The sequence below is a fragment of the Erithacus rubecula genome (assembly GCF_903797595.1).
Source record: "Erithacus rubecula genome assembly, chromosome: 18".
Classification (NCBI taxonomy): domain Eukaryota; kingdom Metazoa; phylum Chordata; class Aves; order Passeriformes; family Muscicapidae; genus Erithacus; species Erithacus rubecula.
In genome coordinates this window covers 7,033,584-7,061,182 of record NC_136670.1, presented here as the reverse complement: position 1 = coordinate 7,061,182, position 27,599 = coordinate 7,033,584, and the positions used below count along the sequence as shown (strand labels likewise).

General features: G+C 46.6%; 1 protein-coding gene across 1 annotated transcript in view; it reads right to left on the bottom strand.

Moving 5' to 3' along the window:
* CTNNBL1 (catenin beta like 1) overlaps positions 1 to 22,072 on the bottom strand; it is a 46,081-nt gene extending 24,009 nt beyond the window's left edge. Inside the window, exons 1-10 of the mRNA XM_079321602.1 lie at positions 22,028 to 22,072; positions 14,464 to 14,652; positions 12,193 to 12,299; positions 11,185 to 11,324; positions 7,508 to 7,608; positions 5,330 to 5,423; positions 4,578 to 4,669; positions 1,969 to 2,041; positions 1,638 to 1,696; positions 840 to 988 (exon numbers count right to left, since the gene is read on the bottom strand). Of these exons, the coding sequence (XP_079177728.1) occupies positions 840 to 988; positions 1,638 to 1,696; positions 1,969 to 2,041; positions 4,578 to 4,669; positions 5,330 to 5,423; positions 7,508 to 7,608; positions 11,185 to 11,324; positions 12,193 to 12,299; positions 14,464 to 14,652; positions 22,028 to 22,057 (1,034 nt within the window). The 5' untranslated portion in view covers positions 22,058 to 22,072. The remainder of the gene's footprint in view (positions 1 to 839; positions 989 to 1,637; positions 1,697 to 1,968; positions 2,042 to 4,577; positions 4,670 to 5,329; positions 5,424 to 7,507; positions 7,609 to 11,184; positions 11,325 to 12,192; positions 12,300 to 14,463; positions 14,653 to 22,027) is intronic.
* Between the last annotated feature and the right edge of the window lie 5,527 nt (positions 22,073 to 27,599).

Here is a 27,599-nt window from a genome sequence, read left to right as displayed (position 1 = left end):
TAGTTCTGCAAGGCTGGTTCAGCAGCTTAGGACTCCAGGCAGAGGGAGGCCTCCCTCCCGTTCTTAGTTTTGGAGATTTTCCTTAATTAGCCTCAAGAAAACCAAGTGTTCCTATTTGAATAATCCAAGTTGGGTTATTTATTCAGCTCCCTGCTGCAGCACATTCCCCGGCCCTGAGCTGCAGGAGCTCAGCATTCCTGGCTGGTGTTTGCTAACCCTCCAGCACACAGCCTGGCACTCTGGGGACAGCCAGACAGAGCCTGCTGTGCCCTCCTGCAGCTCTGGGGAGCCAGACAGCCCAGCTGACACAACTTAGTGCCAGCCCAGCAAGGAAAAGAGAAGAGAGAGCAGAGAAACCCCAGAGGTTCAGGGTGTGACAAAGCACAAGATATGCAAACTTATGTCCCATTCACTAAAGTAATTTTTGTATCAGCATCCACAAAAATTCAGCAGCTCAGAGGCTACAAGACAGTGGAGTCTGAACTGGGTAATGAAAGGAAAAATGTTTTTCCTAGAGATATCCAAAGGTCCTCTCCTGCCCTCACAGAGGTCATACAAATGCCTTAGAGGGTTTACCTGACCTACAACATTCTCTGTGGCAGTCACCCAGACAAAAGATCTGCCATTATCCAGCAGCCACTGTGGTAATTTCAGTTTTTAGGAAATAAAGAATGGAGACCCCATGTCTGAGAAAGTCCAACTTACCTACCTGTTGGAAAAAAAGAGAAGACAGACAAAGATCCTAACATAGAAGTTTTAAAATAAAGCCACAAATATCTAGCCAGAACATGCATTGGCACATCAAATGCAGGAAGGAAATCACAATGCTAATGAAATACCTGAGCATCAGGTTCATCAGCTGCAGACCCTCACCCTTCAGGAAGCGATCACGGTTGGAGCTGAGCATCAGGCAGGAGCAAAGGGAGTCAAACAGGTTCTCCATCATTTCCTGCTCCTCTGCTGTACTTGGATTGTGCCGTTTAAACACCTGAATGGCAAAGAAAGCAAAATTATCCCCTAACGTTGTAAAAAAAAAAAAGCAAACAAAAAGCTCCAGCAGCTGACAGGTGTCAGCCAGTGATCACACAGGTCACTGCTGCATCCTCTGTAGCTGCTGCCCTTTGCTGCCCTGACTGTGCATCCACAAATGTGCAGCAGCCTGGTGCAGGATTTAAAGGACAATACACAGGGCCTGCAAGGGGAAGGGCAAATTCACACTCAAGTATGTGGATAAGCTGATTGACCAAGTTCCTACACAATTCATACCTGAGGGTGCAGCACTGCCTGAAGAAATACAGGTGAGCTATGAACACACTACCTTCAGCCAGCTCAAACATGGGCAGCCCTGTGCTTGGAGTGTGCTGAATAAGGACCAATTTCAACCCTTCCCACCTCCAACCTGCCATGAAATTATAATGTAATAATTTAATTTCCACGTACCTCAGCATTAACATCTTTACAAAAGGGATTCATCTCACTGACCATGGATGACACTCCACATGGAAGGTATTTGGGGACTATGCCCCACCAAATATGAAGCACTGCTAGGACAGCACCTGCACCCTGGATATTTTCCACTCCCCCCACCCAGCCCAGCAGCCTCCCAAAGGAAGAGAAGGCATGTGGGAATTACTCACAGATAACTGCTGAAGCAGCACATCGATCCCATCCAGCTCCCCAAGCAATTCTCTGTTGTCTAGACGGAGGTGGGGGGAAGGGGGAAAAGAGAGAGAAAAATGAAGCTAACTGTCAGATTTTACAGCCATCTAACACTGATACATCAGCAAACAAAATCAATACAGCTTGACAGAGCACAAAAGCTGCTGAGAAAGAGAGAGTGGAGGCGAGGGAGCACATGGGGGAGAGTTAAGCCAACAAAGGGGAGCTGGAGGCAGAAAAGGGCTGCTGTGATCTGAGAGAAGCCTGGATTTTGCCCTTGCTGATAGAGATACGGCAGGCATGGCTCACCATCATTATTCTGGAGCAGAATTGCCAGCACCTCACTGCAGTACAGCTTGTTGGCATCAAAAGGCATCTTAGCCTGTGGGGGAAGGAATAAGAGACCCATCAGGGCATGGCCCTCAGCACCTCACTGATTTGAAGAACACATTAATCAAATCACCAAATGTATGAGCAGCACTTAAAATAAAACACAACTGCAGTAATTCTGCAGTCTTTCTCAGTGACAGAACAGTAACAATTCTGATAGGGGTGATGGCAGGTGTGTGTGGACTCATGCACACATGCAGAAGTTCACTGTGATTCTTCACATGGCCCTACAGCAGTAGGTTTGGCCAAGGTGGATCAAAACCCCTAAGAACAGTCTCCAGTTGTTTGCCACACAGAATCTCTCTCCTGTTATATATTTCCTACAATGTTACGTGGGTGCACAGCACTTATCTCTGCTCTGGAAGTCTGTGCCTGTCAGCAAAACCAGAATTTCAGAACATACATCACAATAACATTATATAATAACTGCCAGAGTTTCCTGTGAAGATCAAAGTGTCACAGTCAGAAGAACATGAGATGGGTTTTGCCTGCACAATCACAAAACTTCCATTTCAGATATTCCCTCCATCCTCACATATGCTAAAGAAGTCACAATGAAACGAAAATACTGAATTTGAACTAAAAAAAAAATCCCTAGAGTGGATTCTGAACTGGATCCAATGTTTTTGCATGCTGCCAAAGCTGGCTCATCTACAGAAAGAGATTGAACATTAACCAATCAGATAATAACACTACCTACTTTATTGAGGGACTCATAAAATAAAACAAATTTTAAAATCATCAGTTATCAGCTATTTATACTCCACTGTTCAAGAAGGGAAAAAGAAGAAGTTCTAGGCTTAAAACACAGCATTTGTCACCCATTTTTTCCCCAAATACACAACTCCCTGCAGCACAATGGACAGGGCCAATCATCCCACCCTGCTGCCATGGAACAGAGCATGGTGTGCAAGCACCATGCAACACACAGAAATATGGAAAGCAGGAAGACCCCCAAATGCTACCAAGTATTGACTTTAAATAAAGCTTTTTATTCCAAATTACCCCCAACCACTCTGCAGAGGATGGTATTTACAGGTGACACCTCCAGACAGACCATGGAATAAAGGAGAAGGTGCTTGGTGCTGTACAGCCCTGCCAGCTTCTGCCATGGGGTGCCAACTGCTGCCCTGCAAATCCTGGGAAACAACATTCTCATCTCCCAAGACAAAACACATCATCAAACCCTGCCTGTGTTTGCAGAAGTGAGTTATGAGCTCTCCACCTGAGCTTTCTGAGGCAGCTCTGACAGTCACAATACAATTATAAGACCTGAAATGTTGTCAGGAAACAGAAAGTCATGCTCTGTGCTGTGTGCCAGATGTCCTCATCACTACCCAGACAGAACCCTGATCTTAAAACTTATCCCACAGACATTTCACAGCACCTCTACCCAGCTGCCAAGATTCTAGGTTAATCCCAAACAGATCAGAGTGAGAGATTCAAGACCAAGCACTGCCAGGAACCAAAGCACCTGGAGAGGGGTTCATTAGCTCCCCACAACCCTGTACAGGCAAGAAAAAAGCCCTGCCTGATCCCACATCCCAAATCCAGGGATAACACAGCCAGGGAACACAACAGACACCCCCTGCACAAACTTGGAGTGCTTTTGAGCATTCATGATCTGTAGCAGCAAGCAGGGAAATCCTAGTTGGGATTATTTTGCTTTCCCAACTTTCTCAGTCTCTCAGCTGCCACAGCATTCCAAAGCAGGCAGCAGTACCTACCTGCCAAGATTAAAATTAACTTTACTTTTTCTTTTTAAGCAAAGGACATAATTATGTTACTACCTGTAGTGAGAAATTACAGATTACTTCTGCTAACAAGGATGTGAAGTGCACAGAGGGGTACCTGCACTTACACAGCTGATGGAGAATTTCTGGAATTCAGAGGCTTTTTAATCACTTCTAAGCATGAAAGTGCTAATGTGTTACTGCCAGGTTAGAGAACAGCCAGAATTTCTTTGCTATATTTCCTTTACTATTTCTGTGAGAGGGCTGAACCATCCATTTTTTTTTGTTCAGCATTTCCCAGTGAATGTTTAGGCATCTTTTCACACAAGACAGAGTTCAAGTGTGTAACTCACTATCACAGGACACAGTGTATGAAAAGCAGCTTTTAATTTAAATGAGAATTAGCTGAGTTCAAGGCAAAAGCTGTCCTCAGCAGCATTTAAACACAGACATCACTTAAAACTCAAAGAAGTGTTAGAAACGTGGGAAGCAAAGGCCATTAAATGGTTAATATTAGTGTCCCCTCTCATTGGTCAGCTTTCATTAGATCTCACACATGGAAACACAACATATATGAATTATATTAAAAGATAAAAGACACAATTTCTACTGCAAGACATTTATAAAGGTAAGACTAAAGCATGTCTCTAAACTAAAACTGCTGAGGACACAGACCTTGAACTATAACTTTTTGTCCTTAACTGTGCTTTTACAACACACACAAGCACAACTGGCTTTTCTTAGCTAGTTTTTGTGCTCACTGCTCTGCAGAAGGAAAGTGAGAAACCAGCTCACCTTCAGCCTCTTGAGCAGCCACTGCATGAGGCCCTGCTGTGCAGCCTCCGTGCACATCTCTGGCCGGAACTCTGCCATGTTCTCCACGATTCCTGGGAACAAAGTCACAGAAAAATGATTATTTTCCCCACCAAAAACTACAAACCTCATGTTTCCAGTGTCTCTCATTCTTACAGTCCTGGGAGATTATAATCCTGAAGGACTGCAAGGAATGGGTGATGGTCTGACTGCCAGCAGGGACCAGGGAGCAGAGATGCAATTATGTCCTTCCATGATATAGTGTTAAGACAGAAACAAAGTATAGCTCACAGATATGTTTACAGTAAATACATGGACAGTAGAGCACTTTCCTGGAGGTTTTTAAAAGCTGTGTAGATGTGGCACTTCGGGACATGGTTTAGTGGTGGCCTTGGCACTGCTGGATTAATAGCTGGACTCAGTGATCTTAGACAGCTTTACCAACCTAAACAGTTCTGTGAGTGCCTCTAGTGCAGAGCAGTGGTCCATGTATCTGCACCTCCCAACACAAGTGGTTTGGGAAGAGGCACCTTTCATGCAGCCATGGGACAAAGGACAAACTCTGGCTCCAGGGACAAGTGATTCCAAGCTGTGCTTGAATAAAAGCTGCACCAAATCCTGTACTGCAATGCTGGCAGTCCAAGGGAAAAAGAAGAAGGGGGGAAGGAAGAGATAACTCACAGCCCTTGGTACAAACCACAGAAAGAAGCAAGGGGCTGTGCAGCATCACTTACCCAGGGTGTTGTGGACACCATCAGCTTCTTCTTTCACACTCTCATCCAGGCGCTCTAAATTCTGGACCAACAAGGCCACGACCTGGCCCTCCACCTACATCCCCGGGGTCATGGAGAAGATAAAGAGGTAAGAAACAAGACTGAAAATCTGTCACTATGTTTTTACTAATCAATGAAACAACTTTTCTGTTTCAGATTAAATAGAAAAGCATCAAGAGGCAAACATGCACCTTGTCTTATTTCCTGAACCAGCCTGATTAAAAATCCCTCAGAATTCTGAAGCACGAGGTTCACAAACCACTGCAGACATAACTGTGAGCTCAGTGAGCAGCTGCACTCCCAGCTGGTCACTGTTGCCTGCCTACATTGCTGCTGGACCTTCCAACAGGTACCAAAAGCTGACAGAACAATGCTCACACCCACAGATCCAAACCCAAGAGTTGAACCATCACCAGCTGAAGTCCTGCAGTTAAATCCTCTCAAGATGAACGCACTAAATTGACTTCAGTCAGTTAAGGAAAACCAGAGAGGCAGGGGGGAGTCCCTGAATCACAGAGCTTACACCCAAAATGCACCTTTAAAACTGGAATTGGAAAGAGTCCAGCTTGAGCCTGGCAAACTTTTCATTGAGGACATGATTTTGGAATAGTTAAACAAAATAACATTACCATTTCAAACACTCTTATGCAGCTTTGGGCCCAGTAAAAATGTGGAAAAACCACATATATGGGCTGCTGCAGAAAACAATGCACCAATCTTCAGATACCTTACAACCTTTTACTTACTTTCTTAAAAAAAAAAAGTAATCTAGAAAGCAGATATCTGAACATTTCTCCCAAGATAGGCCTGACCTGTTTCTTTCAAGCAGGACAATGAAACCTCTAAACATGGCTATTATCAGTGGGCTGGTGACAAGGAAAACAGAGAAAGAACTTCACTTGATTTACTACCTCTCCACATATTTTATAGAAAACATCTTCTCTAGCAGCTCCTCTCTCCCATTTCATTCACCCAGCAATCTCCCCACCAAGGCAGAGTAATTAACAACAGCCCAGAGGCCAGCTGGAAGAACTGGGCTCTGGGCACTGTCATTAACCTTTGGAAAGTAACATTATAGTGACTGGACAAGAAGGATTGGAGGAGAAAACAGAGCAGCCAAACAAAGCAAACAAAAGAAAACCTGTAATTCCCTGTCTTCCAAATTCAACACAATAGTTGCAGAACCAAACAGACACAGCCATAGCGACTCTCAAAGGCAGCCAATTCACCAGCTCCAAGGCAGGACAGATGAGTAAAACTCCTGTTTGGCTGGGCATCACCTCTGTGGAGGGTTTGGTATCCCCCTTCTGCAGCTGGGGAGCAGGATGCATCCAGCAAAAACACCAGGAATAGGGGAAACCCACCCCCACAGAGACCAAAAAGTATTCAGAGAGTTAATTGTGCAGGGAACACTTAGTACCAATCAATGTATCTCCTACCCACCTAGGTAATTTTCTGGCTTGGTTTGCTCTCTATGCAAAAGGGATCCTTACTCTGGACCCTCCTCTACCCTTAAAAGTTCATTTGCTCTGCTACATGGAAACTTTCAAGTTTTTACTTCTTGTTCAGAAAAAAACCCACCGTCACTGGTAGATGCCCCAGTTCAAGCCCAGATTTTTGGGCTTAAAACAAGAGTTTCTGGGTAGAAGACAACCAGTCTCCTGTGCAAGAGGTGAGACTGACAGATCACAGCAGCATCACTGTCCTTCGGGTAGCAGTCCCTGCTACAAACTTCAGCTCTCCATGAGTGAACCCTGGTCACCCCTTTTCCACAGGAGAGAATGGAAATGCAAACAAAGCTCCTGTTTTCAATGGGACACTGTCCAAGTCACAAATATTATTACTTCATTCTCCCTCCTTGCACCAAAAATCTCCCAGCTCACACAAATTTTGCAATATGACAGTATTCCTTCCAAAAAAGAAGTGGTGCAACAATCTGAAAATGGTGCAACCACCCACTCCCCAAATTCTAGCATTTCATCAAAACCAGCCAGGTTCAGAACAGGCTTCTTCTGGCTATCTCCATCATGATGTTGGCAGCAAAGACACTCAGAGCTGCAGAAAGCAGGGTGGGTCAGTGTTCATTGCTGGCAGCAGCAGATGTTGAGGCACTGAAATAATCTGGGGTTTCCTACTTACAAGAGCGTCTATGAGGACTTCAGCTCCTTCTTCACTCTCATGGAGAGTATCAATATCAGTCAGCTCTTGCAGCAAGTCAACCACAGCAATGGAAACATGTGCTGGGTGTTAAGGACAACCAACAGGGAGGCAAACACATTTAGTATCAATAGCAGATGGCTCTTAGGCCAGTGTGTTCATGACACCACCCCAAAGCAACTGGCAATACATTACCAGTGAGGTGATACAATGCATCACAATCACAGCAGCAGGGCACAGGATACCAGACACAAGAACACCCAGACTACTGCAGCAGACCTTCCCCACAAGCACTAAAATTATGGAATCTGAACAATTAGGAATGATAAAAACAAATGTGATTCTGTGCTTACTGTATGTGTTTCTTCATGGTAGTAACTTATTTTTTTCAAATCAAACATGCTGGAGCATCTAACGAGGCACTGTTTTGCATTGTCAAGACTGAACACAAGCAAAGAGAAGTGAGTTATAATAATGTGATTTGGGTATTCTGCTGTCAGTGATAGCCCTGCTAACCTGATACACACACACCCCTAACGAGGGCACCACCAGCAGCAGGAGCATCACCCCCCTCTGCCCAGCCCAATTAGGGCAGCACGCTCCTCAAACCACAGCCCTCACAGGAACAGCAGAGCTTCTGCCAGCCCAATTTTCACTCATTAACTCTGGGCTGCATAACACACAGCTCCCCTGCCTGCTGCACAGCTCCCTTGTACGACAAGACGTATTCCAGCTCATTAGACCCACTTCCCTATTCTCTCAGACACACTGATCAATCCTGCCTGCGTCCCAGGGGCAGAGCAGGAGACGTGGTTTTCTGCATGTCCTAAATAACCACTCTGTGATGGATCTCTCTCAAGTGCCCAGGCTGACAAACCAGCTCCCAGGTCTCCTATTTGTGCATTTGCTCAGACATACAAGCAGCAACAGGAAAAGTATTTTCATCTGTCTTTTTTCAGCAGGTTCAGCAGTGTGCTGGGGCTAGCTGGAGAGGTGAGCTATGCAAGAGGACATGCATGTCACTTCAGCCAAGTGTCACCTCAGCAGTGTCACTGCAGTGACAAAGGCTAATCACACACTGCACTCCACCAGGAAGAGCAAAACCAGCAAGCCAACAGAAGGAATTCTTATCTTCTCCTTGGCACTCACGGGGCAATTTGCAGAATATTTTGTTCAGTTGTGGGCTCTGCCAATAAAAGGGAGACCATGACATACTGGGCTTGGGAGAGCAGAGGACTACTGAGGTGGTCTGGGGGTTAGTGAATGATGGATGAGGACAAATTGAAGGAATGGAGTTTTGTCAAGTTGTGGGACAGAAAGCTCAGGGAGGAATCAGTTGATGATTTCTGCTGTCCCCTGGGTGCTACAAAGATAACTGAACCAGGTTCTTTTGAGAGTGTACAGCAAAGAACTCAGAGGAGCTCATCATGCAGGGCATTCCTGTCTGGGAAACTTCTGCTGAGGCTTGCAGTGAGAGTATCAGCTGCCCTATAAAATTTAGGAGATAGTAAAGCAAAGCCTTGCTTGAAGCTTTCATGTCTTTAATTAATAAAATCTTGTTGGTGATCATCTTTCATTCACATGTTTTGTATAAAACTGCATGAATCATTCAGCAGATTATTTGCTCCCCCTGGACATTGCTTTTGTCTCCTTGCATTAGTTCCTTAAGACACCATATTTAAATTACATTTGAAGAGCCACTTGTTTAGCTCTCTCCTTGAAGAATTCATTTTAAAAAATATTTTTCCATTTGTTTTAACAAAATATCATTAGAAAACCTGAGCTGTTTCAATTCAGTTTTATGTCTAGATGCTTCACTTTAATAGTACTTCTACCCTGTACATGAGCAGCAGCAGTCACTGCTTCCAATGGAGCTCAAAAACACTTCAGCAGTTTTATAACAAGAAATATACTTTTCCCAAAATTGCAGTTCTCAAGCCAAATTCCTACCCATAAACTCACTGGCAGGCAAGCTGCAAACCAAATAAAAAGAGTTCACAGTGGAAACCCTGACAAGTATTTGACAGCAGCAGTGATCCCAGCACAAAGCTTTCCATGGCTGACAGGACAAAGCAAGCTCCAGCACACTTCATCTAGAAAACAGCTCTGCTATCCCAGTCAATATTCTCACAGTTCCTTTTCTCCCTATGAATGAGAAATTCAGTATAAAAATGTATAGTACAAATAAGTCTGTGGTGTCTGGTATAAAACAAATAATTAAACTACAGGAACCACGAAATTGGATTTGCATGGGAGGAGCTTCCCCCTGTACAACATAAATTGTTAACAGTTATTTGAGAGCCATTTCCTTGCAGATCCTGGATAAGGGAAGCTGTGGGGTTTACTGTTTTGCAGGGACCAGCATTCAACACATCAAGGTTCTACCTGATGCAAGTCAAAACACCCAAACAAAGTGCTCTCTAATATAAACTGGCATGCAATAAAATATTTATGTTTTGGTTTTAGCTTCTGATCACTGCACCCACTTAGAAAGAATGAATTATGAATTTTCAATAGATGGTGCTATAAAGAAAAGTGCTAAAAAAGAAAACCAAGATCTGTGCATCAGACCACAACACACAGCACTAACAGGTCTCTTCACATTGTATATTCCAAAACACCTCAGGAAAGCTGGTAAGTGTTATCTCCTGCTTTACACATAAAGAAGCAAAGAATAAATTACCTTCCTAAGGCCATGGATCAATAAAAATGGAAAAAGTACTGCCTGAGTCCCAAGTCAACAACCAGTGCCCCTTCCATAGGGACTCACTGCTCCCTCCACCCACTGGTATTTTCAGGACACAGACAAGCAATCTCTCAAATCATGTAACAATTTTTCAGCTTAATCTGCTATAGAATATTTTACATGCAAAGCAGGCTGAGATCTGCTTTTACAGACTGCACAGTGGGGAGCTGGGCATAGTGCCAGTTCCCAGATGACAGCTAAGCATCAAGGCACCAGGAGTCTCAAAAAATGGCAATGTTTTTGATCAACACTACCAAAATGGGGAAACTCTCAGAGGCCCTCAGAGCTTCAGAGGTACAAGAGCCAGTGCACAGAGGGATCAAGGTCAGAGACACTGGACCTCACTGAGCATGAAAATGGAATTGTCTTTGGATATGTACTCAACCAGAGAGGCCACCTGCAGTCTTGGGCTCTGTGCACACCAGATTAAAGGTATGGGGACGTGAAGAGGGCACATTTACAAACTAAAGTGAAGCCTGTGGTCAGCTAATCCATGACAAACAGCTGATAGCTGACAGCCCAGGTCTCAGCAAGAAGGGGTAAAACAGTTTCATTTTCACTGTGGCTATTCCAGACAAAGTTTGCAGAGTCTGAGATTATCACTGCTAAGCCCAGGCCTTCACTTTTCTGCTGCTGCTCATCTGCTCACACTCTAACACTGCCACTCAAAACTAGATGAAAGGGTCATAAAACAAAAAAGAAGAATAACAGCACTGAAAAAAATTTCAGAATCAATATTACTTGAACAAAGAGAGCTTTCACTGGGAAAAAAAAAAACAAAATACCAAGTCATAAATTCAGTGGGAAGAGGAGAAAAACATCTACAGGAGGCTGGGAAAGAGGATATGAGGGATTAGAGAAAAGTCTGCAGAAAGCCTCTGCCATGAGAGCTGCTTGAGCAGGTGAAGGATATCTGTGTTGTCGTGTCCCAGCAGCCCGAGCAGAGACTGCACCGCGTTCAGCTCCACCAGCAGGTGATACAGGCCGGGCATGGTGGCGATCACGTGCATTTCCTGAATGATGTCATTTAAATCCAGCTCTGACTCCATAAACCTGAGGCAAGACAAAAAAAGGGTAATAAAAAGGCAAGAAGATACCACTGCCTTCCAGGAGACACCAGGTAGGACTTGTCACCCCAGGTGCACATGGCACCAGCATTTCTATCCTCTCTGTCCTATACCTGCCCCTTGAGGTTTAATCCTGCAGCAGCATAAACATTTCTACTGTATAATTTACACAGAGTAAATAAGCAGAGTTGTTCCAATTCTGTATATCAGTTCTAGAATTTCAAGAAAAAATTAAAATCAAGATGCTGCAGCCACACAGGGAAAAAACTGCTTCTAAAATAAATTCTGCAGAGCACTGCACCTTCCCTAGCTAGCACATATTAGTAGGTGGGTTGTATGAGTCTGAAGCCCATAAAAATAAGCTGGGAAAGGGAAAGGACAGCAAACTGGACAAAAAAATAATGGCATTAAAGTGTAGGAAGAAATCCATTTAATGTGAATAACAGAATACCTTGAAGGGAGGAAGAGGCCTCTAGAACACAAACACCACATCTGCTCTCCAGGCCCATCCAGCCATTCTGCTCACCACAGCACTGGCTAACACAAAATTATTTCCTCCCCACATAGACCTCTGGCTGGTATGCAAGCACACACCTTCACATCAAATGATGGGATGAAACCTTCAATTATTGCTGATGATGGTTTTTGTGCTGCCAGCTATATATCGGCCCCACCAGAGTCTCAACAAAGCCATTTTTAATTAACTAAGTCAGTTTCAAATAATATTTAGAAGAACTACAAGGTAATAACTGTTGTTACATAAGCCTTATATAACTGAAAACATCTCTATATTCCAGCAATTGATTTAGGCTTACATCTGAAATCAAAGAAAAAAAAGTTAAGCACAGCCTTACTTCTCTGGATTATCAGGAAACTTGATCCGCAGCTCCTGGTTTTTGTAGGATCTCTTCTCAAAGGTGAGAATCATCTTCTTCACTGAACTTTCATCCAAAGGTTCCTCCTGACCAAATCAGAAAAGGCAGGAAAGGGATCTTTAGTTGGCTGGAGAAGTATCAGCATTGTGGTGGGACTGCAGCCAGGCCCAGAGCCCTTGGAATTCCAGCCAGCTCTGGAATTTCACTGCAGGGAGCTGCCAGACACCTCACACACCATCACTGCCCACTCCAGCTTGGACCTCGAGCTGTCCTTTCACACCTGGCACAGCCTGGCACCACCAGTACACATCCAGGCTTTTTGGCTTCTGACATAGAGCAAACCTGCACTCATAGGCTGTGCCCACAGAGAGCTTCTCTGCAGAAGTCCCTTGTGCTATTGCTTTTTGTAAGTCTACATTTAACTGCCCTGAATTTATGTTCTTCTGCATTTTCCTCACTTGGCTAAGCTTTCACTGCTATCTCAAAGCCTTTTCCTAAAGAAAAAAAAAATAAATCAATATTCTATTCTATATTTTCTCTTTATTTTGTAAATGCTCCAAGGTGTTTCTCAGCTGGGGTTGTATATTTGCTGTACAGCAACAATGTAACCTCAGCTGCCTCCGTGACACCTACAAACATTTTCCTTAGTTTATGATTTTAATGCACTTCTTTTATTAAAAAATTGATGATATAGATTTCCCTGGGTAACCTCTTCCCTCTCCTCTGCTTGTGTTACAACCACTATTTAAGAGAAGCTCTCTAAACAAAAGCCAAACCAGACACCCTCCCATCTTAAGCCAAGTTTTGTGCCTACCCCCCTGCTCAGATTAATCAAGAGTTGCTGCTGGGGCTGCAGATTCTTTGGTCAATGACTCTATGCAGCAATCTGGTATGATAGAGAAAAACCTCCATTTCTTCAGCAAACTCCATTACAACAACAACACCAGCCCCAGCCTTCAGTTATTATTGGATTTCCTCCATTCCTTTGCCCAACCTGTCTCATTGCCATCCCACTCATGTCACCACACCAGTGAGCCAATCAATACTACAGTGCCCAAAGCACATTCTTCTTGCAGTGGGATTTCAACCCACACATGCTGACACTGCTTCCCTCTGTTTCCTTTGATTCTTTGCTTCCTCTAACACATATCACTAGGATATCTCCATTAGGATCTGCTTTATATCTTGTATTGAATTTGCATTCAGTATTGCAGTGTCCTACAGATTAGCTTCTTCACATCAAATTTACTGGGGCAAAGCACATTTTAATGGCACTTATATTAACTGCAGTCCAAAGTAATAAACAAGTGATTTGAGTTCTAAAGAAAGACTGGACTTTCAGCCTTTAAAATGTCTGGCTGGGAGGACTCCACTTGACAAAGATGAGGGACTTGCACACTGCAGGAATCCACAAGACTAGCCAGTCAGGAGGACTCCTCTCTCAATCCATCCTCCCTGGAGCTGAAATGCTACAGAAATCCTGCATTATCTTTCTATGCTATCAGCAACAACTGTCATGGCAATAGCTCAACATCAGAAAAACGAGAGAGATTCTCAAAGACGGATGCTGGCAATGCTGTATACAAAGGACAATGATATTTTACAAAGCTACATGATTCTGCAGTGGTGAATATCACTTGTTTTTTTATCAAACAGGACACAGGCAGCAGGAAGCAAATATCTTCTAGATTTATACCAATCCATGTGTCACATTTATAAAGTGATCTTTTTGCTGGCCCTTGGCAGAAAGGCCAATGCAGCATTGGATTTCTGTCTCCAAGGCTTGAAATCATTTACCCTTGACAGCTGCCACCCCCCTCCTCTGACCCAAGACCTTTCTTGTACAGAAGAATGTTTGTTTATTTGCTGCTGCTGCTGCTGCACAGCTACAAAGAGGGGGAGAAGCTGCATGGTTGGGGGTACTGATGAGAACAATAGTCAGGAAATTGGTTAGAACACAGAAACTGTTTCCTAAAATTATACTTTAGAAGGTGATTTGGGTATTCTCAGATCAGAGATTTGACTTGAAAGTGTATCCCTTTTGCCCCTGCTTTAAATCTTCAGCTGATATATTTGAGAAATTTGAAATTAATGAACACCCTACAGGGCAGGAAAGCAAACCCACAAACTGAAGTGAGCAGAGGAAAATTATGTTAAGCCTCACCACCTACATGGTAAGAAACAGAAATTACAGAGAAGGGGTTTGGTGTTTGGTTATTTCCACTGCCTCTTCTTTCCCAGAGGACTTACTTCCTCATCTTCCTCTTCTCCATCCCTTTCAATTATCTGAAGGAGTTTCTTCTTCTCATCATCAGTTTCTTCCAGAGCAGCAGACTCCTCTTCCCTGTGACGACCATGCTCTCTGGCACTGGCTTGTTTCCGACGTGCTTTGATTTCCTCTTCCTCTTCATCACGGGGTCTTTTTGTCCCTCTGTTAGGCTGAAGTCAGAGAAATAAAAAGTGAATAAATACAGTGTTTGGTGACCCTTGCAAAGCAGAATACCAATATTACAAGCCATACTGAGGAAATTCTTACTAGTTGTTTAAAAGATTTGCTTACATGACACTTAACAACTCTGAAAACTGGAAAGGAAATTAATTTAGTGAAGTGGAACATCACATGAGTAGATGAATGTCTCTGCCAAGAGCTGTGTCAACATCCTACCTCCTTTGATCTATGAACACAATTCATGGGAAAATATCTTCATAGACAGCAAGGACAAGGAGTGCACAGACAAGGAGTGGCCGAACAGTCCTGCTCAGTGGGGCACAGCTGCCCATCAAAGAACCCCCATCTGCTGACTCAGCTGGGACAGCCCCACATTTCACAGCCAGCAGACTGATACGCTCAGCAGACAGCACGGAAAGATAATTTTTTACCCACAACATATACAAGATTATATTGAATTCCTGTGTACATCCCATTTCACCCCCATCCTTCTGTCTGAAGGTTGCTGACTAGTAAAAGCAGAATCAGTGCAACTCAGGGTAGGCAGGACAAGGACTGCTGCTTGCTGCAGCTCTGCAGGGGCTTGGCACTGGATTAAACAGCGCCCAAACCGTCATGGTGTGCTTGGAACAACTTATTATTTTATTCCACTATTTCTGGTTGATTGTCAAAACTAAAGGTAATTTGCCAAGGACAAGAAGTCCATTAATCCTAATCCCATGTTTTCATTCAGGCAGAAAGGGATAAAAGCATTTACAATAGAAGGAAATAGAAGCAAAAACTTTCCCCTCAAAAACTACAAGGATATTAAATTTATTCTCTTATTTTTGAAGGACAACCAAGCTGAAATGGGAGTAATCCATGCTCTGTAACAACAGCAAAACAAAGCTTAATTCTTTACTATTTAAAAGGAGTGTATGTATCAAGAATAATAAAATAATAACAAAAATAGTTTTACTTTACATCACTGCTCAAGTCACCAGGTAGGTGATTTTGTAACCTCATTAGGTCTAACGTGTCCATCTTAATTTATAAAACACCACCTGGCAGGCAGCCCCTGCTCTTCTGCTCTGTGGGACCTTTGTCTAAAATGACCAAAGTCACACCAGGCTTCCATGAACACAGGCCATGCTTTCATCTGACACTGGGATCCTTCTCATGTTTGATCCAAAGCAAGGTGCAGAGCAAATGAGTGTCATTCTCCTGCCAGGTCTGGCACTAGTGTGAAAATCAAGACAGGAATTTACAGCTCCCTGGCAGGTGAGGAACTTTTGGGCTGCAGAGGGTAATAAACCTTCCAGGCTCATAAGGAAATCTAGCTGTGGCTCCAGTTCTGCCACACACTGCACCAGCAGCACAGCCCAGTACCAATGACAAGCAGATAAATAATCTGCTCTGGAGAAAACACTGCTTTCAGGAGATGTAAAAATATAAAGCCCCCCAAGCCAGCCCCAAAAAGCACATGAGGACTTAATTATAGTTAAGAAGCAGGCCAGACAGCAGTCTGGTTAGAATCACCTTGTTTTCAGGGTTATCACCTTGTCACCACTTTAGGCAAGAGGCAGAATCAAGTTTCCCAGACAACACATTAGCACAAATCAGAGCTGGGTCTGCTCGCTCCCAGGCAGACCTGCTCAAGCTCTGTTATCTGTCTCCTTTCTCCCTATATCTTCTCTGCCATTTCCATTACAGATGGTACATTCCTGACTTAAAACCCTTCTAAAGTGCCTCCATGCACTTTTAAAGCAGTTACTCAGCTCATAATTCAATAGCCATGACATGGTAACATACCCAGAGATTCTGTGAAATGAAAAATTTATTCGCTTGGAGGGTTTTGTGGATTGGGCTTTTTTTTTTTTTAAAGCAGATTCCTATTACTTATCTTCTAGGTACATTAAAATATAATTTCACATAGATCCATTTGGAAACAAACGTGTCATTGACAACAACTAACAATTCAAGCACACCCTGAGCAACCAGCAGCCCCATAAAAAAATAAGGAAAAGGTGCTCTTCTAAATGACATCATCCAAGGAAAAAACTTCAGTAAATCCATACTCCTTACTCAATGTCCTTGATGTCACAAAGGGCCCTGCACTTCCTATGCCCTTCCATTTGCTCCTTGGTAATACTCTACTCATCCTAAACCATCATTGACAGCTTAATGTCACAAACACAAATAAAGCAATTAGTGACATAAATCCCAAAATTTACATCTAAATCTCAACAAGATATGCCATGGATGTTCCTAATTTGGAACTGGAATCTCATTCCTCGCTCTTATTTCTAAACACAAAACAGGACCAAAGCCCCGGGCAAGCCTGAGGTGCAAGGAGAGGCTGAGGGAGCCAAGGGTCTGTCAGATAAAAAATAATGTACCATGGGAAGGGACTGCACCCCAGAACAAAACCCAAATTAAAACTCCACCATGAAACCCTCCCCATTTCTTCCAAATACACAATCCTCAAGATCAGAATTTACACCCTGGCTTCCATCTCAATTATTTTTCCCTTTTCAGTATTTATGCATTGCGGGGGGAGGCGTCTCTAACACTCACCAGAATCATTATGATAAATCATGAAGTGCCCCACGTGCCATCATTAACGCTGCCAGCAGCCTGGCAATAGGCAGTAATTGAATTCTGGGCAAACGCTATTAAGCAGCCATTAAGGCTTTGCCTCTCCTTATTGATGTTATGCAAAACCTCACTAAGAACATTGCTGTTCCCAGCCAGCACTTATTAAAGCCAAGAAACCAAGGCCCGAGTGGAACACCTGGGTCCTGCTCATTCCACAAGAGATGCACAGTCATGAACAACTGATTTAAGGCAGGCATTACTTTCTGTTCATTTATTTTCATCTTTGCATTTGTGTTTTGCAAAGGACTGTTACCAACTAGCAGGAATTAAGCCCATAGGTTGCTGTACCAAGCCTGGTACATTTCTCTCAGCAAACACACAGATTGTGTCCAAACACATTTATTTAACCAATTCCACAGCTTCACAGATATCTGCACAAGTTCTGCCTTTCTGACAGAGAAGAGAAAGTTAATCATTTGATAAACAAAATGTGGGGTTTTTTACTTAGTTGTGCTAAGGTGAATCTGGCAAGAAGTTGGAATTCATTAGAAAATGCACAAGAAAAGCATTTTTCAATTGTTTCGTTAGCTAAGCTTAATTCTGTTCCTGTTGAATGCAGGGCATTCACAGTAATTTATTCAGTAGGCATTTTCATTTAAATCTAACACTGATAGTATCACACAAAAACCAATGAATACAAAAGGGTTTTTAAAAAGCTACTGTTTATAAAATATGATAAAGTAAACAGAAGCTGGTAATTGGGAAGGGAAGAATTATCTCTGCCTTTCTCTTGTAGTCCTCCTGTACTGGTTGTGTCTGTCAGCTGACATACCCTGAGGTGACACTCCCTGGGGCCATGCCTTTGGGGACACTTTCCCCAGACACACCTGACACAGGTCCTGGTGATGCACAGCCAGGTAAAGCCCAGCCTGCCCTTGGCGTGGGTGGCAGGAGCAGCACCTGCCACATGTGCCAGGGAAACAACATCCTAAATCAAAGCACAATAATCTGCCAGTGCCTCTGGGCTCCCTCCAAGCAGTGATTGCACATTAATATCAGGCTTAAGTACCCCACAAAATCAGAGCACTCATTTCTCAGAATCTTGATTGCTTCAGCCTTCGTTAGACATGAGGAAGGTTTAGAGACGTCTCTGTGGTTTCATATTACTCAGGAAATACTCAGGAGTTTCATATTACTAAGGTATCTGTTTTGTAAGTAATCTCATTACTGTGAAGCTCAGAAATTTTTTGTTAATGAGATCTGAAATAAATCTTCATAAATGATACAGTTTCTTCTGTGCCCACATCCCAGCCCGCTCCAAAGAGCCACTCAGAAAGCAGCACAGCAGCTGTCAGTTTGGGATCCTAATCTCCAGAGGAATCTTCAATGACTTCCTAATTTTGTTTCCAATGTTTGTGATAAACCAAGCTACTATCAATCTCACTTTTCCATGCTTCTTCTTCCTGAGGCATGACACACAGCAGTTCTAAATGGTGCAGGATCTGAGTGCTAAAAACTGAAAGAACTGGTAGCAAGGAAAATCAGAAATCTCAGAGACCCAAGAGATCCAAAATCACACAAACTGAGGCAAATGCAATGGTAAGTGCACACATGGATACAGATTATTAATTTCAGATCCCCTGTGCCCTCCAGCCTCTCTTGTGAGGCTCTGAACCACCCAAAGAGCACATCAGGGAGGTGCAGGACAGGGATCTTTCTTGACACCCTCAGGTTTGGTGGTCAAAGACAATACATTGGGAAGTAAACTAGAGATTCACTTGCCACCCTGTGAGAGCACCAGGACAGCTCTGGCAGCACAGGGCTGCACTCCCAGGAGCAGAGCCAAGGGATGAGGCAGAGAGCTGAGCCAATGTCAGCCCCTTGCTGTAGCTGCCAGGAGAGGAGCTACGGGGGTAATAATGCTGCAAGTAGTCAACAACCAGCTCTGCTGAGCTGCCCCTACCATCAGATGCATCCACTACATTGCAATTTGATACTAAATTATCTGTAGCAGCAGCAGCAATGATGATGTGCCCCCATGGATACACGGAGATCCAGCCTGGTATGCACTGCCCCCAACCCTGACACAGGAGATCACCTGTGCAGTCAGTCCTCACCCCACCAGTTACTGCTTCTTCTGCTGTTTGATTTCACTGACATTCCACAAAAAATTAGCAGTTTGTAATGATTGCTCACGGTGATGAAATCTGCTTTTAATGAGAATTCAAATAATCTCCCTTATTCCCTTCCAAGACAACTGAAAGAAGACTCTGAACAGCCCCAGAGTTGGCTTTGTCCTTTTAATTACCCTCTGTAATCAGAGACCAAACACGGAGGATCTGGGCAAACACCACCAATATTTAATCATCACTTTAGACCATCTGCAACTGTTTTGCAGCAACACGTAAAGTTTATGGATTCCTGAGCTTTGTATAAACGGCCAGGTGCTGTTTAATTGTATTTTTTTTGTTGCAAGAGGTTTCTTTTCCCCTTCTGGCAGACACTTGGTGCTGAACTGGTGGCACGGTGCCTGCAGTCCTGCACGCCAAGTTTGGCTCTGAGGGAAAACATCATCTTGCTGAAGCAAGGGCACAGATTACACATTTAGAGGAGAAAATTCAAAACAGTGTAAAAGGAAAGCAATTATTTTGGGTTGTGCTGAGGGAGGTTGAGAAGACCAACTCATTTGCAGCAAGAGATTAAAATCAGAAAGCTGAGGCACCACACCACCCCTCAGCCAGCCAGTACCATCCCTGCAAGGAGGACAACCAAGAAGACCTTGAGCCAGCCCACAGCTCAGCCCAGAGCAGGGAAGCTCCCAAATCCAGGGCTGGAGTGGGCCAGGAGCTGCTGGGTGAGCTGCCAAGCCACCCTCCCCTGACCATCTTCTTCAAGCCACCCACCCCAAAGGCAGAGCCTGACCCACAGGATGGGAGGCAGTGAAATCTGCTGTTTCCAGCTATTTTTCCCCACCTCTCAGCCAGAATGCCCTCACAGAAGGGAATCTTGTTTTCTCAGAACCAGAGCTATTTGCCTGCCTTCTGTTTCTCCAGTTCTTCCACCTGTACTCACCACTGTAACCAGTTCTGGAGGTCAGAATTCAGCACCACTGACACAGCAGCTCCAGTGCTCACTAAAGCATCACTCAGCTGCACAAGAACCACCTGCACTCAGGTGAGAGCCCAGGAGAGCCAGGACAAATCCTTCAGGAACTATTTCAGCAGTTGGTTGAAAGCTGCAGAATGCTTTTCCCCACAGCTAAGAACAATTTCAGCAGCAAGAAATGAAATGAAAATTTAGATACCCTGCAGCTAAGCAGCATTTCTTCACCTTGACAGAATTCAGCCCCTGCTGTCACAAGCAATCACCCCCTCACTGTGTTGAAAGCTCATCCAAAGGAAAGCTGTAAAAAATCCAAGTGAGAAAAGCAAAGTGGATGGACACTGCCCTCCAGAATGGAGGGAATCCTGGGGAGTTCACATTCTGAAAGCAAGAGAAAAACCAACTAACAAACCTCAAACTGGAACTTGGTTAAAAAATGACAGAGTTCATTCAGGTTTACCTCTGTGTGCCTTAACCTGCATCCCAGACATGTAAAATATGACACTGCTAAGCCCCAGATGGGGTGGAGAAGGCCAGAGAATCAAAGGAACATAAGAAATGAAAATTCTAATTTGATGCTGAAAAATCACATTTTAAAAAGATTGATAAATACAGAAGTGGAATAGATCTCAGATCAGCAGGGCTGTGCTGTTGGATGCAGCAGGATGGGAAAGGATGTTTGAGACAGATCAATCCACAGAAGGAAACATCCTGGACATGATCAAGGAGGAATCCAGCTGAGCTCTCAAAGACAGGCTCCTCCCACAGCCATGCTCCACACACCTCAATTATATTGGGAAAATTGTTGAGAAACTTCTCAAACCCAACAGCAACTTTCCATTTCTCCCTGAGCATCTCCAAACAACACATTCCCAAAGCACAAACATGGAGTGAACAGCAAGACACCTTCACCTCTGTGCCCCACGGAATGAGGCTCTCCAGGATGGCACCGAGTTCCACAAGGAATTCTCTGCTCAGCTCGGGAACAGACCTGGCCACTCTTACATAATATTTGATAATGTCCCGGGGTGTTTTCCTCACCCAGGGAAACCCCACTGCTGCAGCCAGGCTGAGAACTGAAGCAAAGCCCCAACACTACCCCAGCCAAGGTATCCAAATGTTGGTGCAGTTCAAACCTTCATTCCCTGTTCCACTGGGAACACCTGAAATCTGCTGCTGGGACAATAAACCAACACACCTGATAACTGCACACAACTAGGGACCGCAGGGCAAGGCAAGGAAACGCACCGGGTAAAGGAAAACTTTTATAAGGAAAATTTTTCAAAAATTATTTTGATAAAAATTGATAAAAATTAAATGGGATTTGTCATAAAACAGAGAGATAAAGACGTGCTGGAACAGCCAAGTAAGGAGCTCAGGCTGCGCTCCGGGCACAGGCACCGATCTGCCCTTCTGCGATCGAAACGCCACCAGCAAAACCGCGCTCCCACGGAGCCCCCGGTAACCGGGCCCCACCGGGCACCGTTGCCCGAAGAGGGAGAGAGACCCGCAAAACCTGGCGGCGTTTTAACCAGACCCCGTGCGAGCGCAGCGAGTGCGGCCGGGCAGGCCCCGCACGGCGGCCGCCCGGGAGCTGGAGCAGCATCGCTGCCGCCGCGGCGGGGCCACGGGCTGGGGCACAGGGCACCGCGACCCTCCCAGCACGGCCCAACCCCCCGAGCTCACCTGGTAGCTGAGCAGCTCCCCCACGTCCATCGCACCCACCGGGCCCCGCCACCGGGAACCTGTCGCAAACCAGCGGGGCCGCGCGACACTTGCCGTAAGGCAGGCGGGTGGCGGGGCGCCACACTGCCGGAAAGCGAGGCGAGGGGCGCCGTGCCGCAAAGGGAGAGGCGGGAGGTGCCACACTGCCGTAAAGCAGCGCGGGCTGTCGTGAATGGGAGTGAGCGAAGGGGGCAACCACCGCCCCACGGTGCGAGCCCCGCCGGGGCCACCGGGGCAGGGCTCGGGGACATCCCGCCTGTCCCCCGGTGCTGCGTGGTGCAGGGCAGGGAGAGGAGGCGACTCTGACCCACCCGCGGTGACAGGAGGGCTGTCCCTGCCCCGGGCGCGCTGCGGTCGGGGGTCCCGTCCCCGCCGTGCCCGGGCGCTGCTGTCACACCCAGCAGAGCGATGCCCCCGGGAATCTGCATTTTCTCCTGACACATTTCCATAACCTTCCACAAACGCGCTGGGGAATGCAGGCGGCTGCTGCCTGCCTTTATTGACAACACGCTGCTATTTATACCCGGCGTCATTAACCGCTGTCACCTTGAAAACAGGCCAAGAACTGGGCTCCGAGCGCCGCCACGGCCCCTCTGTTTGCCGAGGTCGTGACAAATCGCTCTGTAATTCCACAAGATGCAGAACCCGAGACATCCCTCAATTTAACAAATAAGAATAATTAGGAGAGAGTCAACTCGGTCCAAATCGTACTGGATTTATTTCAACTATGCTTTAAAAAACAGTTTTGAGCTAAAAGAATTTTTCATAATGATCGCGGTTATTAGCAGTTGTCTCAGCAGGAGTCTGGTTTGAGAAATCTCAGAAAATTAAAAAATATATATAATGTTTTTGAAGGAGTCCCTCGCATCCTGCATTGTTTCAAGAAAATATAGGAGATTGGTCACGGCAAAATTAACTCAACAAATCTGCATGTTAAAGATGAGATAAATAGAAGACAATTATTAGCTCATCTGGCTTTAGGATATTGAGTGTACAGATAATTCCCCAGCTATGAAACCACCACATTTGGAGACCCTCGAGGGGTACAGGCACATACTGGGAACAGGATTCAGCTACTGGGAAGCTTGACCCCCATCCAGAGATAACCACAAGCAGGTGTAGCACACACATGGAGAGCAGTGGGGACAAGAACTGACCATCCACAGTCTGGGAGGAGCTGGGGGAAAGCAAAACTGGTCAATGGCAAGAAGAGCCCCAACCTCAGCACAGGAGTGAGGTTGACACCTTCACCTCGAGCTTCTTGTTAAACAAAGGGACCCTGATGGGACTCAAAGGCCAGGGGGAACACTCAAATAAAACAAAAGCAGGAATTTGAGGAACCGAGGCACCACATTGCTGCCTGGGAAACCCAATTCTCATCCAATCCTACAGGGCAGGATTCAATAACGGAATTTTTAATCCAATAAAGTGAGTTGGAGCACAGGGACAAAATATTGAATTAAAAAGCGAAACCAGGAGCAAAATCTAAGGATTAAAAAAGCTCCCAAGGAAATAAATTAAGGACGGAGACGAGCAGCTTCCCTGGGTGCTGCATGGGGCTGGCACCAGCCTCTCCCAGGTGGAGCATGCAACAAAGCTGGGTAAGGGGCTGAAGGCTCTGGGTAGGCTGGAGCAAACCCTGGGAATTGGCTTGGCTGGGGGAACAAGGACTCCAGAAACCCCTTCCACAAGGGTGGGGTACCACCCTCGGGGCTGACCGTGTCCCCAGGTCTTTCCTGACACTTTTCCCTGCATGGGCACAAAGGAGCCAGGACCCAGCAGCTCCTGCAGATGAGGAGAAGACCCAGCCACTGTTTCCATGCAGTCCCAGCATGGAAACACCAATTCCTCATCCCAGCAAATCAGGGCTGCAGGGGATGCTCAGAACCATGGATGGCAGCGGAGGTGGGAAGAGGAGGAGAGAAGGAGAATCCTGGTTTAATTTTATTCCGAGTTCAGGTTTCAACCCAGATGCCTCGAGATCTAATTCCGAATAAATAATTGTACTGAGTAACCCAGGTCCCCCAGTGATTAACTAAACATACTGAGGCTCGCTGAAATTGAATTAGTGGTGTGCACTCAGCTGTTATTACCCTCCCCACGTCATGAATATTAATGAGGGGTTATTAAGAAATGTAAATGATGCCTCAGGGGGTTGGGAGCACAGGGGGTGCAGGGCCGTGCGGGCTGATATGACAAACCATTAGGAAAGCAGCCTGATTGAAGCCACTTTTTAATTATGTCAGATCTCGCTCTTTGGCGGGTGCAGCCGCGTTTCAGGATGCTTTCGTCTTTATTAAAATGAGAAAAAGAGAACAAGTCAGAGCTGGAATGGGAAATGAGCCTTTGCACAGGGGAAGATTCAGCTGCCCAGCAGCCTGGCATGTGGGGGTGCCTGGGTCCTGCACCAGAGAGTCTCCCCCAGCTCAGTTCTGGCCAGGACACCCCCATGCTGACAGAGGGGGACACTGGCACCCCCACAGCACCTGCACCCCGGCCCTGGACCCCCACAGCCCCCAGCTCCCCAGTACTGCCCTGCTGCCTGCAGCCCCTTCCCTCGGTTCAGCCTTGCTGGGCAGTGGAGCGACTGCCACAGGCTCATGCATTTTAACAGGTTCTCACAGGGCTCCCCGCACCGGAATGGGAGCTGACAGGGCCAGCTGAGTTAATCAGAGTGGATAATGGAGGGAAAGAGAGAAATCTCAGCCCAAATTGCTGCAGAAATCATGAGCCGGGACTCAAAACCATCGAATTAAGCTGGGATGATGCTTAAAGGGGAAGGCAGCAGTTCTCCCCCTCTGCTGTCCCACTGAAGCAGAAAAGGAGAATGGCCACAGAGGCCCTGTCCTCCCAGAGAGGGCAAGGACCACCAAACATTGAGGAGACCCTGTTCCATGGGAGAGGTGTGCCATTGGCATTGGGACAGGCATCTTGGTCCATCCAGCTCTGCAGCATCGGGGGTCACACATAAAACAAAGCAGGCCAGGGGCTGTTCTTTTGAGGGCACCATCAGATCAATGCTCTGTTGTGGTGACGAGCATGGCACTAGCCTGATCCCAACACTCACTCTCCTCTGTGGCATCTGTCCTCACCCTCTGTGAGTACCAAAACCAGGTGCCTGGACAGGGCTGAGCCTCTGGCAAGGGAGCAATGGGCATTGGATGGAATCAAAGCCCATCCCTGGACCCGCCGGCATCGGCGCGGTGTCAGCGCAGACAGATGGAACAGTCTGGGGCAGGCACACACAAGGGCTTCGTTGGGATTCAGGTCTCTCCGCCCTGATAGCTTCATAACACCAGGCTGCCTCTTAATTGCACCCGTAAGTGCTGGAATTACTGAAGGGTAAAAATGCAAATGGTGTAACCTTTCCCGAGCTCACCCGGCACTGCTGCGCCAGCTCCGCGCCAAAGGGAGCTGCCTGAATCCCTTCCCTCTTCTTAATTGATCAAAAGCTGCTGGGAGATGCCCTCCCCAGGCCTCAGGAGGGAGAGGACAGGCCCTTTGTCAGGGTTTTGTGCTCATTCCCCAGGGCTGGAGGCACTGGATGTGCCAGGAAAGCCCTGGGAGCTGCCACCTCCCCAGTCTGACCATGACACCCGTTCCAGCCCCACAGCACTGTGACCAGCTGAGCTGGGTCTGTGGAGGTGTGAGCATGGAGCAAAACACAGCCTGTGCCCTCCCTCTCCAGTGCCACCTCCCCACCCTGGCACAGCTCCTGGCCAGGATGCTGCATGCTTGGTCCTGGGGTGCCATGGTGCTGGATGCCAGGGCACAGCACTGGCTGAGCCTGCAGCACAGCAGGAGCTGGAGGGGTCCAGTGCCAGCACGGGAACCCAGCTGTGGTATTACGGTTAATGAGGATTTCATGGACCTGCGAATCATTTGGTGGGAGGGGTGGGGACAGGCCTGGGTAATTAAAGGTTGCTGACCTGTGAAATCAGGCTGTGAGAAGCCAGGCACGGAGCCCAGGGTAGATGGGGCTGCAGGAGGAGGGAAGAGCAAGGAGCAAGGGGAGAAGGTGCCTGTGGTCAGGCTCTCCCTGCTCCCACCTGTGCCAGTGCCATTCACTGTCCTGGTACAGCTGGAGCCTGGGTGCTGAAGCAGCACCTTATTTATGGCTCTACTTCCCTGAGATAAACTCCACAAAGTGTGACAATCAAAATTAAAGATTTCTCCAGAAAGGCAGCCTAGGGGAAATCACTGCTGCGGCCAGTGGAGATTTCCCAACGGTGACTTTTAAATTAAAGGAGAAAAAAATTTCTTTAATTTGGCAGCATGCATGGGATGCAGCTCACTGGGCACGTTATTATCCAGCTCAGCAAATGCTCCCAGAATTCACTCGTGCTCCAAATTACCAATCTATCTGTGAGGCTGCACATCCCCACCTGTGCCAGCATCAGCCTGCACTGATGGGCTGCATCCCAGCTGGGAGTGGGCATGCCCTGTCACCCCAGAGCTAAGTCCTGGCAGCTGCCCCCTCCCCACACAACCCGGTTTTTCTGCCCAAGCTGCAGCAGCTGCCTCATGTCCCCAGTGCAGGAGCTGCCCAAGGCCATGGGGAATGGTGGCGCAGGGGGTGCAGGCATCTGTGGCCCTGTGTGCCCTGGCACAGCTTTCCCCTCCCTCTCCCCCCGCCCCTTCAGGATGAAGCAATGAAATTATTTTTCTACTTGAGTAGTTTTCAATTTAGATTAAGAAAAATCTGCGCTCCGTTAGCGACGCCGCAGTAAATCACGCGCGGGCGGCACGGCGCGGCCGCAGCCCCATCGCTTATCGCTGCCGACCTTTTTTCACGTTGACAGGCTCTGAGTGTGACATTGAGCAGGGCAACAGCAGCCTGGCAGGGACACTGCAAAGGGTGGGGGACTCCCACCTCTGGCACTCTATTTGGGGGCAGACAGGCACCCTGGGAAGAATCAGGCTCATCACCATCCCTTCCAGTCCCTGCCTGTCCCAGCATGGCTTGGTAGCACACTGAGGCCACACCAAGATGCTGCCAGCATCTCCCAGTACTCCAGCAGCTCACCAAGCCCTTGCTCTTGCCCATCACCCAACACAGTGATGGTAATCAGTGGCTGCCCTGTGGCCACACCAGGAGCAGGTCCCATCCTCACACTGATCTCAGCACTGCTGCCATCCTCGTGCCAGTACCATCAAAAGGAGCATTTGACAGAAAACAAACCTTTTTTTTTCCCTCTGGTTCTTGCAGCTCATTTATCGCCGGCGCGGGGCAGGCGGAGCTGTCAGCGCCTGAACCTCACTCATCCGTTTAACCTTGGGGGAAGAAACACATTTGTGCCGGATAACGTGCATCAGATGGTGGCACCAGGAGCGCCTGTAGCTGCTGTGCCTGATGGATGGGCTACAGGGGCCTCGCCTGACCTGTGCTTGTATGTTATCTGCATTGCTGCGGGAGGCTTTTCATCACGCCGACAGCTCCAGCAGCACCAGCCTGGCAGGAGCGACTCACCTCCCCAGGAATGGCTGTGGGCACTGCAGCCAGAGGTGCACAGCACCATGGCTGTGCTGGCAT